Source organism: Trachurus japonicus, chromosome 17, assembly GCF_045865225.1.
Source record: "Trachurus japonicus isolate A0001 chromosome 17, Traja_1.0".
Taxonomy (NCBI): Eukaryota; Metazoa; Chordata; class Actinopteri; order Carangiformes; family Carangidae; genus Trachurus; species Trachurus japonicus.
Window position 1 is genome coordinate 5,803,746 of NC_140923.1, and position 14,375 is coordinate 5,818,120.

General features: G+C 41.2%; 1 protein-coding gene across 1 annotated transcript in view; it reads left to right on the plus strand.

Moving 5' to 3' along the window:
- Positions 1–14,375, plus strand: part of LOC146969862 (vasoactive intestinal polypeptide receptor 2-like) — a 104,461-nt gene that overhangs the window by 75,805 nt on the left and 14,281 nt on the right. The window contains exons 5-6 of the mRNA XM_085805422.1: positions 10,873–10,970; positions 13,359–13,491. Of these exons, the coding sequence (XP_085661548.1) occupies positions 10,873–10,970; positions 13,359–13,491 (231 nt within the window). The remainder of the gene's footprint in view (positions 1–10,872; positions 10,971–13,358; positions 13,492–14,375) is intronic.

The window sequence follows — 14,375 nt, forward strand, 5'->3', positions numbered from 1 at the left end:
AGTTGGTATCCATTGACAACCATTATATGGACAAATACTGCTGCGCGGACCCCCCCGTAACTCAGAGAAGGAACGGAGGACTCTGAAACTTCTCACAGCTTTTAGTCAACATGAGGGTGAGTAGATAATGAGTGAAATTTGAATTTTGGGTGAACTATCCCTTTAACGTCTGCGGTTCCACCCCCAGGTGTTTTTTGGGGGAGTAACACAATGAAATGAAACCCCCGACTCGCTTAGATAAACATAAATGTGAACAAACGGCATCATTAATTAGCTCTCCTGCACAGTAAAAGCAGGATGAATATGTGATGGTTATTTTTAGGCCCTGAACTCTCGACCCTGTGATCCCACCCTCCCTCCCCCACCCAAACAGTCAGTGGAGGGAGATGAAGGAGTGTCTGTGGTGGTGTTTGGGAGGATGTTTGGCCTTGTTTGGCCTCCACACTGATAATTGCTGCCTCTCATTCAGTTTGGGTCACTGCTGGTCTCGTCCTCAATGTCTCTTTGTGCTTGTTAAACTGACTGTCCATCTGTTGCTCTTCTCTGTTTCCAGTCTCTGGCTCTGTCTGGTCACTTTTTATAATGACCACACACTGTAAAGCATCAGATAATCCATTGTTTATAAAGAACTCTTCCTGCACTGGCACTAATTAGAATATACTTTATAAATATTCCTGTCAAACTCCTATTAGAACATACACATTAACACATTTATTGTAACTGCAAAATAAATGTTCATATAAATAGTTTATAAAATATCCTAAATAACAGGTTTGTTATTGATATAATATCTGATTTATATACTGACCCTCCTGGGTCAAGGAAGGAAGGAAAGAAAGAAAGATGGTGGAAGGGAACAGATTGGATCAGGGAAGGAAGAAGAATGAAGGGAAAGAAGGGAGGAAGGAAATGAAAAGGATGGTGGGAAGAAGGAAGGGGGAAAGGAAGGAAAGACGGATGGGCAAATGGAACAGATTGGGTCAAAGAAGGAAGAAGAAGGGAAGGAGGAAAGAAAGAAAGAAAGAAAGAAAGAAAGAAAGAAAGAAAGAAAGAAAGAAAGAAAGAAAGAAAGAAAGAAAGAAAGGGAACAGATTGGGTCAAGGAAGAGAGAAGGAAGGAAGGGAAATGATGGTGGGGATAAGGGAGAAAGGCGGGAAAGAAGGATGGAGGAAGGGAGGAACAAAGAAAGGAAAGGAGTGGATAAAGGAGGGAGGAAAGAAGGACCATTCGAAGCAGATTGGGTCAGTTTGACCCAGGAGGACAACAGAAGGGTTAAACATGAGCTAATTAATAGTCTCTTTACCCGTCCTCTTCTTTCTGTCCTCCTTTGATTAAAAAAAAACGAAATGGACACCACAGAAGCCGTTTGTGCTTGTGTACCAGTTTTCTGTCTCCTTCATCACCATCCGAATCATTCAACCCCGACTCGTCTTCTCCACTTGGTTTTGTCTTTCCCCTGATCTCCAGTCGGATCAGCTCTCCCTCTGAGTGAGTGCACTTCACCCAAAAACGTCCTGCTATCTATTGTGTGTCTGTCTGATCAAAGTGGTCCATCTTCACTGGTGTATTTTGCAGAACAAAGGCAGAAACGTTGTGCGTTTATTTCCAGCAGACTCCTCCTGTGTTACTGGAATACTTCAGCAGCACTGAGAAAGGATTCAACGGCCTAAAAAAAAAAAAAAGAAAAAAAAAACAGTTATCAGCTTGTGCTTTTATAATTCAAACATTTCTGGGCCAAGGCCACAGTTCATCTGAAGGTGGGTCGGCAGCACTGTAACGTCTGGCGGACGGACGTCACGCTTTTCTTTGGCCCAGTGAAGGAGTCGGACCTGGAATCAAAGCAACTCCGTCTTGTAAAGGAACGTCAATGTCCGTCTTTATCGTTTTTCAGCTGCTCGGTTAAAAAGAGGCAAAACGTCGACTTTCATCTGGAAGCAGCCGACAAGGTGTTTTTGAACTGTTGGTGATAAGTTTTAGAAGGTGGGACTGAATTTTAAAGACGTCTACAGGCCACAAACTCACCACTGGACAGAAGGAATGTGCTTAACAGCATCTGACTGTACATGTCCCTTTTTGTATCAGACAAATCACTGGTTTGTTGTTTGTTTGTTTGCTTCAGCGCAGTCTTCTTCCCAAACTGAGCAGACAAGGGTGTTTTAATGATAAAAACCACCAGCAAATGGAGTATAACTTAATTTCATATGCAGCCTGAAGTCTGTTTTATTTTTGTTTTTGTCGCATCTTTGCATCTAATCACAGCTGCAGTCTGGGTTTTAGTCCATTTGTCTTCTCTCAGCCCTGCCCCTCTGACAAAATGATGCTCCACAGACCCTAAAAAATGATTTGAGTGTTTTATTTTAAAAGCTCCTTCTTCTCAGAGACGGCGTCTTCAGATGATTAATTCACTTCAGTGCTGAGCTTCACTATGCAGAGTGGGCTAGTTTCCTCCACGTCGTGACCTTGAGAGTGAACTGAACAAGTCGTCCTGTGTCCGTCACTCACATTTTTTGAAATGCAAAATAGGCTATTTGCTAACTTATTGATTGTGGATGTTTTTAAAGGATGGAGAGAATAGTATATAGGAGATGATTTTTGAGCAATATAATGTGTTAGACACATTGGTTTGAATGGTGATGAAGCTAAATATGTCCACAGGCACAGCTGTATAATTGCAGCAAATGAGATGAGAAATGTTTAAATACTGTTGAAATAGTCAGCTGTAAGGGGAGTGCATGTCTCTACCTTTCTTATGCCAATGTTAATTGCTGAGTGGCACTGCATTTACAATGGTGAGTGGTAGTTTACACTTATATTTTGTGAGGGAGCTGAAAAGAATACAACAGCTATTTTTTAAATGTTTTATTTACAATGAATGATGACATCTTTAGAACAATAGAACAATGAAACTGTAATGAGCATGATAAAAAAAACACCAACATCTGAATAACAAAAGACATCTACATTGAACAAAAATATAACGCAACATTTTTGTTTTTGCTCCCATTTTTCATGAGCTGAACTCAAAGATCTAAAGCATTTTCTATGTTCACAAAAAACAATTTCTCTCAAATATTGTTCACAAATCTGTCTAAATCTGTGTTACTGAGCACTTCTCCTTTGCTGAGATAATCCATCCATTTTACAGGTGTGGTATATTAGACAGCATGATTATTGCACAGGTGTGCCTTGGGCTGGCCACAATAAAAGGCCACTCTAAAATGTGTAGTTTTACTGTATTGAGGGGTCCGGGGGGTCAGAAAACCAGTCAGTATCTGGTGTGACCACCATTTGCCTCACGCAGTGCAACACATCTACTTCACATAGAGGTGATCAGGTTGTTGATTGAGGCTTGTGGAGTGTTGGTCCACTCCTCTTCAATGGCACTCCTCCAAAGTGTCAGATCCTATCGAATGTGAGCATTTGCCCACTCAAGTTGGTTACGATGACGAGACCCCGATGAGGACGACAAGCATGCGGTCTCTTCCCTGAGATGGTTTCTGACAGTTTGTGCAGAAATGCTTTGGTTATGCAAACCGATTGTTGCAGCAGCCGTCCGGGTGGCTGGTCTCAGACGATCTTGGAGGTGAACATGCTGGATGTGGAGGTCCTGGGCTGATGTGCTTGTACTGCCAAATTCTCTGAAACGTGTTTGGAGACGCTTATGGTAGAGAAATGAACATTCAATTCATGGGCAAACAGCTCTGGTGGACATTCCTGCACGCTCTCTCAAAACTTGGGTAATGGCTAGACAGGCAGACTAGTCCCAAAGAAGGGAGTCACCTGTCCTTTGAGACAAACTGTTTGTAAAAACGGGCTATACAAATAAAATTGCCTTGCTTTGCCTTGCCTTGAGTAACGCACATTTCCTTATATTGAAAGCCTTGTCGGAATGGTGGGACATTTGCATGTCGGAATAGCGGGATGACGGAGTGGTGGGATGTCGGAATGGTGGGATGTCGAAATGACAGCATGTAACCAAAAGTTGCGGCATCTGCGGCATTGTGCTGTGTGATAAAACTGCACATTTTAGAGTGGCCTTTTAGTGTGGCCAGCCTAAGGCACACCTGTGCAATAATCATGCTGTCTTGAGGCCCGGTTTCCTCTTATGTTCCATACTGATGGCAGGTTTTTCTCCTGTTGCGCTGCCTCCTCCAGCAACCTCACACTTTCTCTCAGGGCAAACAGGAAGTTATGGAGAATGCATGCAGCCACACCGAGGGTGTCCACATTTTTTGGGTGCAGGTTGATCCTGCAATGCAACACTCTCCACCTGGAGGACAGAATGCCAAAAGCATTCTCAACCAACATCCTTGCCCTTGAACGTCTGTAGTTGAATATCCTCTTTTGGCGAGTGAGGTTGAGTCCAGTCCAGGGTATGGTCTCATTAGGTATGGCTTCAGTGGGAAGGTTGCGTCACCCACCATGACATGTGGCACATCACTCAAGTGAGCAGTACTGGGTGTTCCTCTCCCCAGAGCTGACCCAGCGCCATCACTGGTCCTTCCTTAAGTCCCCCACTTGAATGACCTTGAACCTGTAGTTCGAAGTCCACAAGTGCCAAAAGCACTATGGAGAAAGTTTTCTTGTAGTTGAAATACTGACTCCCAGTCAGTGGTGGGGCTTGGATGGTCACATGCTTCCCATCTATTGTTCCCAGGCAGTTTGGAAAATTCCACTTCTTCCAGAAGCCGTCAGTCAATAACATTACAGCTGTTGATTTAGCAGTATTTTCATATTATTTCAAAAATAAAACTAGGCTACATGGTTGAATGTGTTTTTCTTTTTTAAAATGTATATAGCAATTAGACAGATTTTTACCTAATAACTGATTGGACGTCTGAAACGTTCTTGTACTAAGTCATCACACAGCAGCTGAAGGTACATTAAAGCCATTATAATTATTGAATCTGTAATTTGTTTTGTTTTGACTTGAGGAGGGGGGGTGAAGAAGTGCCTGTGGTGGTGTGGAGGATGTTTGGCCTTGTTTGGCCTCCACACTGATAATTGCTGCGCCTGATTCGGTTTGGGTCACTGCTGGTCTCGTCCTCAATGTCTCTTTGTGCTTGTTAAACTGACTGTCCATCTGTTGCTCGTCCCTTTGCTGCCTCTTTACCCATCATCCTCCTCCTGCCCTCTTCACCTTCTCCACTTTGGTTTTGTCTTTCCCCTGATCTCCAGTCGGATCAGCTCTCCCTCTGAGTGAGTGCACTTCACCCAAAAACGTCCTGCTATCTATTGTGTGTCTGTCTGATCAAAGTGGTCCATCTTCACTGGTGTATTTTGCAGAACAAAGGCAGAGACATTGTGCGTTTATTTCCAGCAGACTCCTCCTGTGTTACTGGAATACTTAAGCAGCACTGAGAAAGGATTTAACGGCCTAAAAAAAAAAAAAGCCAAACAAACAAACAAAAACAGGAATCAGCTTGTGCTTTTGTAATTCAAACATTTCTGGGCCAAAGCCACAGTTCATCTGAAGGTGGGTCGGCAGCACTGTAACGTCTGGCGGACGGACGTCACGCTTTTCTTTGGCCCAGTGAAGGAGTCGGACCTGGAATCAAAGCAGCTCCGTCTTGTAAAGGAATGTCAATGTCCGTCTTTATCGTTTTTCAGCCGCTCGGTTAAAAAGAGGCAAAACGTCGACTTTCATCTGGAAGCAGCCGACAAGGTGTTTTTGAACTGTTGGTGATAAGTTTTAGAAGGTGGGACTGAATTTTAAAGACGTCTACAGGCCACAAACTCACCACTGGAGCTGAACTACAGGACTGAGGAACAGACAGATGATGAGTCTCTGTCTTTGTTTCAACAGACTCTGCTTCCTAAAGTCACGTCAATTCAGTCTCATTCATAAAGTGACAAAGATCATCTCAAAGCATTTTACAGATTAAAGCCAAATTAAAGGCCATTGAAGGCAAACTTGGCCACATTCTTATTTTCTTTTACCTCACTTTTACATTTGTTTCCACGGCCGAAATCTGACCCATATACAACAGAATGGTCAGATGCTACTTCTCCACATCTGGACCAACTCTGGCCCTCGTACCAGAGGTCAACAGCTGGAGCCTAAACAGTGAGGCCTTTAACCAGTTGCTTTAACCCTCCTGTTGTCCTCCTGGGTAAAATTGATCCAATCTGTTCCCTTCCTCCATCCTTCCTTCTTTCCTTCCTTTCGCCCTTCCTTCCACGATCACTTTTCCTTTCCTTCATTTGTTCGTTCCTTCCCTTTGTCCTTACTTCTTCTTCCTTCCTCTTTTGATCCAATTGACCTGATCTGTTCCCTCCCTCCATCTTTCTTTCCTTCCTTTTTCCCTTCCTTCTTCTTCCTTCATGGAACAAATCTGTTCTCTCCCTGCATATTTCTTTCCTTCCTTTTTCCCTTCTTTCTTTCCAGAATTCCTTTTTAACTCCCTCCCCTCCTTCCTTTTGACCCAATCTGTTCCCTCCCTCCTTCAATCTTTCCTTCCTTTTTCCCTTTGTCCTTCCTTCCTTCCTTCCTTTTTGACTCAATCTGTTCCCTCCCTCCTTCTATCTTTCTCTCCTTTTTCCCTTCCTTCCAAAATCCTTTTTCCTTTCCTTCGTTCGTTCGTTCCTTCCCTTTGTCTTTACTTCTTCTTCCTTCCTCTTTTGATCCAATTGACCTGGTCTGTTCCCTCCCTCCATCTTTCTTTCCATCCCTTTTCCCTTCCTCCTTCTTCCTTCCTTGAACAAGTCTGTTCCCTCCCTGCATATTTCTTTCCTTCCTTCTTTCCACAATCCTTTTTCCCTCCCTTCCTTCTTCCTTCCTTGAAGGAAACTTTTCCCTCCCTCCATCTTTCTTTCCAAAATCCTTTTTCCCTCCCTCCCTTCCTTCCTTTTTGATCCAATTGACCTGATCTGTTCCCTCCCTCCATCTTTCTTTCCATCCCTTTTCTCTTCCTTCTTCTTCCTTCCTTGGACAAATCTGTTCCCTCCCTGCATATTTCTTTCCTTCCTTTTTCCCTTCGTCCTTCCTTCCTTCCTTCCTACCTTTTTGACACAATCTGTTCCCTCCCTCCTTCTATCTTTCCTTCCTTTTTCCCCACGCCCTTCTTTCCTTCCTTCCTTTCGTCGTTCCTCCTACAACTCGAGTCAGATTTACAGTATATAGAGTGAACTAATTTACCAAGTCTCTTATGGATCAAAGGAGATCATAATGTAAGAGTTGCATGTTTAATTCTCATTCATTGTGACCTGATGAGGCTGTGGTCAGGTTCAGGTTAAATCAGTCTGTTAGCTGAACATTTAAACTGGTATAAACCTGAGTTTTCAGCCTCTCGTCAAAACAAGAACACTTTAATTCTCTAACCTCAACCCAAAGCGACAAAGGAGGAAATCAAACACATAACGTCTTTTTCTGGCAAAGTGAGATAACAGGACACACACACTCTCAAAGAGAGAGGGGGGGGGTTATTGGCAGATATCAATCTCTTTGTTTCTGCTCCTAACAGGAAATTATCTGCCGTTCAGCTCTTGGTGCCAGAAACAAAACTTTTCTCACCAACACAACACTTTCTCTCTCTCTCTCTCGGTCTCGATCGTCCCTCACACACTCGCCGTATAATGAGCCTCGTGCTCGGATCTGATGCAAACCTTCATTCAGAGCAAAAAAAACGAAAAAAAAAAACGCTCCTGTTGCATCACATCTGCACCGAAACACAAGAGACACATATTTTATGCCCTGATTAAGATTAAAAGGAAACTTTCAAAAAGAGGAAGAATCAGCTGCTCCTGCTTTTTTTTCTCTACTTCTCTCCATCCTTTTAATTTCTCACGTGTGCACATGAAATCAAACATATTTTTAAATCAGTTCAGTCAATCCTCAGTGTGAAAGTGTCTTGTTTTTTTTTTTTGTTTTTGTGGTTGATGAGTCTCTTCTCTGCTCTGAAATCGAATTTGCTGGATAAATTATTGCTTTTGGCGAGAAAATGTATTTTTATTCAAAATGATGAAGGAGGCTCCGCCCACTGCTGCTGAGAGGCACAAAGGGAGCTTCAGTGTGTTGGTGCATGAGAGAATCAGCTCAGAGCATCAAGAGGCCACTGACTGACTTCACCTACAGTAAACACACAGTACTGAGGTGGCTGCTGTACACACACACAGTACACGGCCGAGGTAAGGGAGATTCTCACCGGTCAAAGGTGACATACATCCAGATGTTTAAGTCAGTTTTATTCATAATATAGCACCGACTTATCTCAGGTCACTTTACTATCAGAGAGTTAATTATGGTTAATTAAGGGGAAACACTGTAGAAGATAGATAGAATGCCTTACATAGGGAAATTCATCTTCACACTCTGTCAGTGAGATTCATTCAAATAGTTATTATTCTTAGTGTGGGCAGCCTTTTACATTACATCCAGTGTAGACACACCCCACTACTGTAGCTGTCTCACACCGCTAGTTTGATTATTTGGACCAAGACCACCCCTTTTTGGAGGTCTCGTTCCACTTGATTTAGTGCGCACCCGAGTGCGATTGATGCTTTCAGTTTCACACCATCCAAAATTTAATTTTGTTAATTTTTTTGTCAGGGTGTATTCAGACCTGGCTCGTTTGGAGCAGCTGTTCTGACACAGGGAGTGTTTAACCCCAAAGATCACTTCATTTGGTTCAGATGTGAATGCAGTCGTCCGATCTCGGCCCAATGGAGCGGTTTGATTGCAGTGACAACATAATCGACTCAGGAACCAACACAACATGCTGTTAATGTTCTCAATGGGCCAGGCCGACTGGATGCACCGGTTCGGGCTGAAAACATATAGGATGACTTGAGTCAGCTTCCTTTTTTTTTTGGCTGAGTTCTGGTCGGGTTTGGACTGAAAATATACAATTCAAATGACTCTGATCATGTCGGGTCAGGGTTTAAGGTCGCTTTCACACTAGCCTTGTTTGGTCCGGACTTAGGAATTTGTTTACAAAAAAGTTGCGTTTTGACAAGGGACAGTGTGAACACTCAAAACTTAATTGCAACAATGTATCATCTCTTCCCTCTGGTCGGGACCGTGGGCCGGACTTTCAGGTGTGAAAGCGACCTAACTTTCAGGCCTGTTGAGACCTCTATTCCATGGTTATTGTTTTTTCCTCCTCCTCCTCTTTCTGACCAAAGAGAGTTGGCTCGCTCATGGCATTAGTTTACAACTTTGGGACTGCTACCGTGTGAACACAAACGACCCAAAATAAAAAAAAAAAAGCAAAACAATTGTATCGTTTTAGCCGCTGAATCAGAGCAGAGCAAACAAGCCACAGGTCTGAATGCAGCCTCAGTATAAAAGAGACTCTGACTTGGTTAATTACTGGTGACATGTTGCACCACACTTGACTGGACGGAGGGTCACAAAAAGTGCAGACAGTTCATTAATAGTCTTTATTATTTGAGTCTGTAGCCGAGCTGGCAGCGAGGCTCCAGGGACTTTGAACTGGGATGATCATTTCTAACTTAAAATAACAGTAGTTTGTGTGAGAGAGGGAAACAAAACTTGTGATTGGTGCAATTTTTGGCAAACAAAATATTTCATTGATATTTATTTATCAATGAAAAGTCCAGATTTGTGTAACAAGCTTCATCCGTGAGTGAGTAAATGTGTAGATGTGTGTGTGTTTCTGTCCTCACATGGACCGTCTCACAATTATGAAATCAAACATCTGCTGTGTGTTCATGCGTTCGGCTCGTCGCTGTTGTGTAACCGCAGTTTCCTCCTCTTCACTTATTTTGGGTCACGAACAACACAACTCAATTGCCCATTGTGCTCCCTTCTCTCTCTCTCTCTCTCTCTCTCTCTTATAGCCGTAATGCTCTCTCGCCCTCTCTGGCTCATGTTGCTGCCTCCTGCTGCACCTGTAAACAGTAATAATAATAATAACACCATTTTAATCATGATACTAATGAATGAAATGCAGAATCCAATAAGATCATAGAGAAAAGCATCATCAGACTCGCTGTGACTCACTCCGTGTCGTCGCCATGGCAGCTAAAATTAGCATATATACATGTTTAATGCTGGATTAAGTGCAGAGCATGATAAACATCAATGTAAGCACTGAAAACAAGTGTGATATCATTATTATTATTATATGAGCTGTGGTGAAAACTGGGACTTCATATTTCTGGGGACATGATGTTGAATTTCAATATATGACATACATTTACGAAGCCTATACATAACAAAAAAAAATATTCATATGTAAAAATTATACATGGAATCTATTAGATATTAGATCAATTCTATGTTTATGTGCTGTAGAAATATAAATCTACATATCCACCTCAAAGCTTGTCAATATATGTTGATCTCATAAACGGTGCATTCAAAAGCCTGAGAACAGTTTCCCAGAAGGTAAATACACGTTGACAATAAGAAGGAAACTAAAAGGAAAACCACAGAGTATAAAAGCATATATAATCTTTTATCTTTTAATCTCTTATGTTTGCTTTTGGTAATAAATTTGCATGTTATTGCATGTTTTTAAATTGATATACTGTATACTTTATATCGATATTGTCAATATGCATCTACAAATTTTAGTATTTATAACTTGTGTCTTATATATCTAGAGGATTTATGCGTGTATAGGTGACAACTTGTTTTATGAGTATTTTAAACTATTTATTGCACTTTTTTTCTCTTTTCTGTCTTGGATATGTGTGCCAGTGTTGCCACTGTAATGTATGTATTGTGTATGTATGTTTTACATTACAAAGCAGCTGTATTATGCCCAAGACAAATTTCCCTCCCGGGACAAATAAAGTTTATTTGGTTTGACATATACAGCAACAATCGCTATATAGGGACATATTTGTCATATGCAACTGTGTGTGTGTGTGTGTGTGTGTGTGTGTGCGTGTGTGTGTTTGCAGCTGGTCTTCTACGTGGTTGTGCAGACGTTGTACACTCTGGGTCACAGCCTGTCTCTGATCGCCCTCACCACCGGCAGCGCCATCCTCTGTCTGTTCAGGTGAGAAGAATAAAACTAATATCAGTTACAGAAGCAGAGCGGCTGGTGGCAATTTCAAGCTCGGTTCATTTCTGGTGTTTTTTTTTCCTTTTTTTTAATCTCCATGTGCTGACTGACATGTCAGAGTCAGAGAGAAAGCTGTTGGTTTAATTAGATTTGAAATGAACAAGCACTGCAATTAGACACATCTCTCTCTCTCTCTTTTTTTTTTAGCTCCCTTGGTTTTGTTAATTTGAATTATGTTAATTTGTTTGCTGTTGGGATTAGCTGTAAAAAGCCACAGGAGGTTTGACCACAGCAGTGGAACCTTTGAACTTAATGTGGTAAATATGCAGAAACCACATATCTGTGAAAAGATATTTTATTCAAAAGACATGAAAAAATGTTGCTAAGGGCTCATTTAATTCAGCACATTTGAGTCGGAGCAGAAAATAAAAAAAATAAAAAAATAAAAACCCCGACTTTATAGTTTTTTTTTTTCTCTTTCTCAGTGTACATGTGTTTGATGATGGTAAATCCTCTTATATTTAAATACAAGCTGCTCGACACCACTTGTATCTTGTATCAAACTTGTACATACTGTATTCATCTTTTCTAGTTTTCTCAGCTCTTATCCCTGAGTGAAGGCTCATTATATCTGCTCTTTAACGAGCACATACAGTACAGTATTTATAACACGCTCCAACCAGTGCCGGAGTCTCCCTGTGGATTTGGAGAAGCGACTGTAAAGAAAAGTTTTTTAGTAGCTTCACTAGAAGCTGAACACATTTATTATAAAGCACGACTCATGCATTTAATGTGGCCCAGAGTGCTTGGAGGTTTTTCTCAGCTCAGGAAGACAGGGAGGTGCAGTTAAAAGCTCCAGAAGCCTCTGGAGTCACAGGCAAAAAAAAAAAAAAAAGAGAAAGAGAGAGACGCTAAAAAAAACAAAAAAAGAAACAGGACTGTCTCATTCATCTCAATGAGGCCACAGAGCTGCAGAGCTGAGGAAACATTCAACACAACATGGCCACAACCAAAAATGTAATGTGCATGGTCTGCATTTTGTTTTTATCATTCAGGGATGGATAAAGTGTCTTTAAGTCTTCAGCTATGCTCGTGTTAATATCAGCTACTGTGATATAATTATAATAATACATTTTATTTGTAATGCACTTTATGTTTAAGCAATCTCAAAGTGCTACAGTGCAAACTTAATTAAAAAGAGACACCAGACAGAGTTAATAAAAAAGACAATGAAAAGTGTACTAACATTTTGCAGAACGCTTTCTAAACCAACAGATATTTATCTAATACTGACTGAGTGTTTCGAACACACTCACACACACTGCACATGTACTGTACATTATGTTGATTAAAAAAAAACCTTGGGTCACAGGATTTATACTTTTCTTCTATTTTTCTTTGGTTGTGTGGTTTGTCACTGTTTTCTCTTAATTTCTTTTATCTGGACAATCACCTTGTAACTAAGAAAGGTGCAATATGAAAAAAGTTCATTATTATATTATATAATATGTACATCAGCTGTACAAGTTGTGAATAACTGTCTCTATTTCCCAAAGCTTTAACGTGACGTTAATTCATGGAAGCATTTATATGAAAACAGTTAACACACAGTTAAAGATCATTAAAGGGATAGTAGCATTTTTTTTTAAAGTGGGGTTGTATGATCTACAAATAGCCCCTAAGTACTTTAATTGCAGTAGCAGACTCTCTGCACTCCTCCCGTTAGCAACGCCAGCCCATAGCCCTGCCCAGAGATTTACAACATACATTGTTGTGAACAGACCCAATGAAAACAATGAAACTGTGTTTTTTTTTTTTCAGGTAAAACCTCTTTTAGGCCGCGAAAAAAGGCCGTTTCTTTGGGTCCATTCACAACAATGTATGTTGTAAATCTCTGGGCAGGGCTATGGGCTGGCATTGCTAACGGGAGGAGTGCAGAGAGTCTGCTACTGCAATTAAAGTACTTAGGGGCTATTTGTAGATCATACAACCCCACTTTAAAAAAAAATGCTACTATCCCTTTAAACCTCATTAAAATTTTAATTCATTAAACGCTCCACAACTGTGAGGTTAAAGGACCCGTGGCAGAGTTTGAAACACACTCTTTAATATGCGGGTAAATGCACCAGTATAACCAGCAGAGGGACAAAACCCAGTGTGTTTGACACTGAGGTCGGATTGGGACGCCACAGAGAGGAAGAGCTCTGATCTCCTTCATTTGATGAAAAAGTGTTTGGATTCAGATTTATACGTCATGAGCTTTGTTAGACAAAACATGATGATTAAAATTCAACGATCTAAAAACTTCAACTCCACATGTTTTTTTTGTTTCATTTCATTGATGCTAATTACTCTAAAGCTAATCCTCCATCATCTGTGCAGGAAGCTGCACTGCACCAGGAACTACATCCACCTCAACCTCTTCTTCTCCTTCATCCTGAGAGCCGTGGCCGTGCTGGTGAAAGACGACATCCTCTTCAACCGGACCTCGCAGTGCTCCAGCCAGCCATCACTGGTGAGGTCTCGACCTCTGTCCACACTGATCCCCCTCCGACGAACAAACGAGTGAACAGAGCGTGCGAACGAGCGAGCGACACACTCGAGCGTTAACAGCACAACTGTCTCAGAGCTGAGGCGGCTCGAGTGTGAAGCTGAAATTGAAAATGTAAATTAGGTTTTTGTGAAGATGAGACGTCACTTTTTTTTTTTTCTTGTTTGCATGAAAGTTTTGCAAACATCAATCAGCGTCATCAACGTGATAAAAACGGGCAAAAACCATCTGCTGTGACAGCTCATTTACCGACATCACGTCTCATCCAGCTGGACTCGCTATAGAGTGTCTAATTCAGGGGAAATGGGAAATTCCTCCACTCATTAAGATTGGCAGTGCACAACGTACCAGAGATGTATCAGCACGGTTATTTCAGAGGCTTCAAAAATAATAATACAAAAAACACTTTTTTCTTTCACAAAATAAGCAAATATCTCAAAATCAGCAGAATACATTAAATAACCATTAAAATGTGGGTTTTAAAGGAGCTCTAGTCACAGCAGAGGAGATTAAAATCATATAAAAAAGGTCTAAACATCTGCAGGATGGGTGGTCAGTGTGTTCAAAACAATCAACTATGAACACGTTACTGTATGTTAACACCAAAAGCTTCCAAAGCGTCAAAAAGCTATCTTATCTGTAGTGCATCCTCGGGTGACTTTGCCTCTTTGGAAGCTTTTGGTGTGAATGCACAGTTACATAAGACGAGCTAGGAAGATAATTAGCCACATTAAAGTGCCTGAAACATGCTAATCATAGTTTTGCTACAACGTCAATAACAGCTTTTTGTTTTTTTCATCAAACCCTTTATCAACTCTTTTGTTTTCCTTCAGTTTCACTTCTTTTCT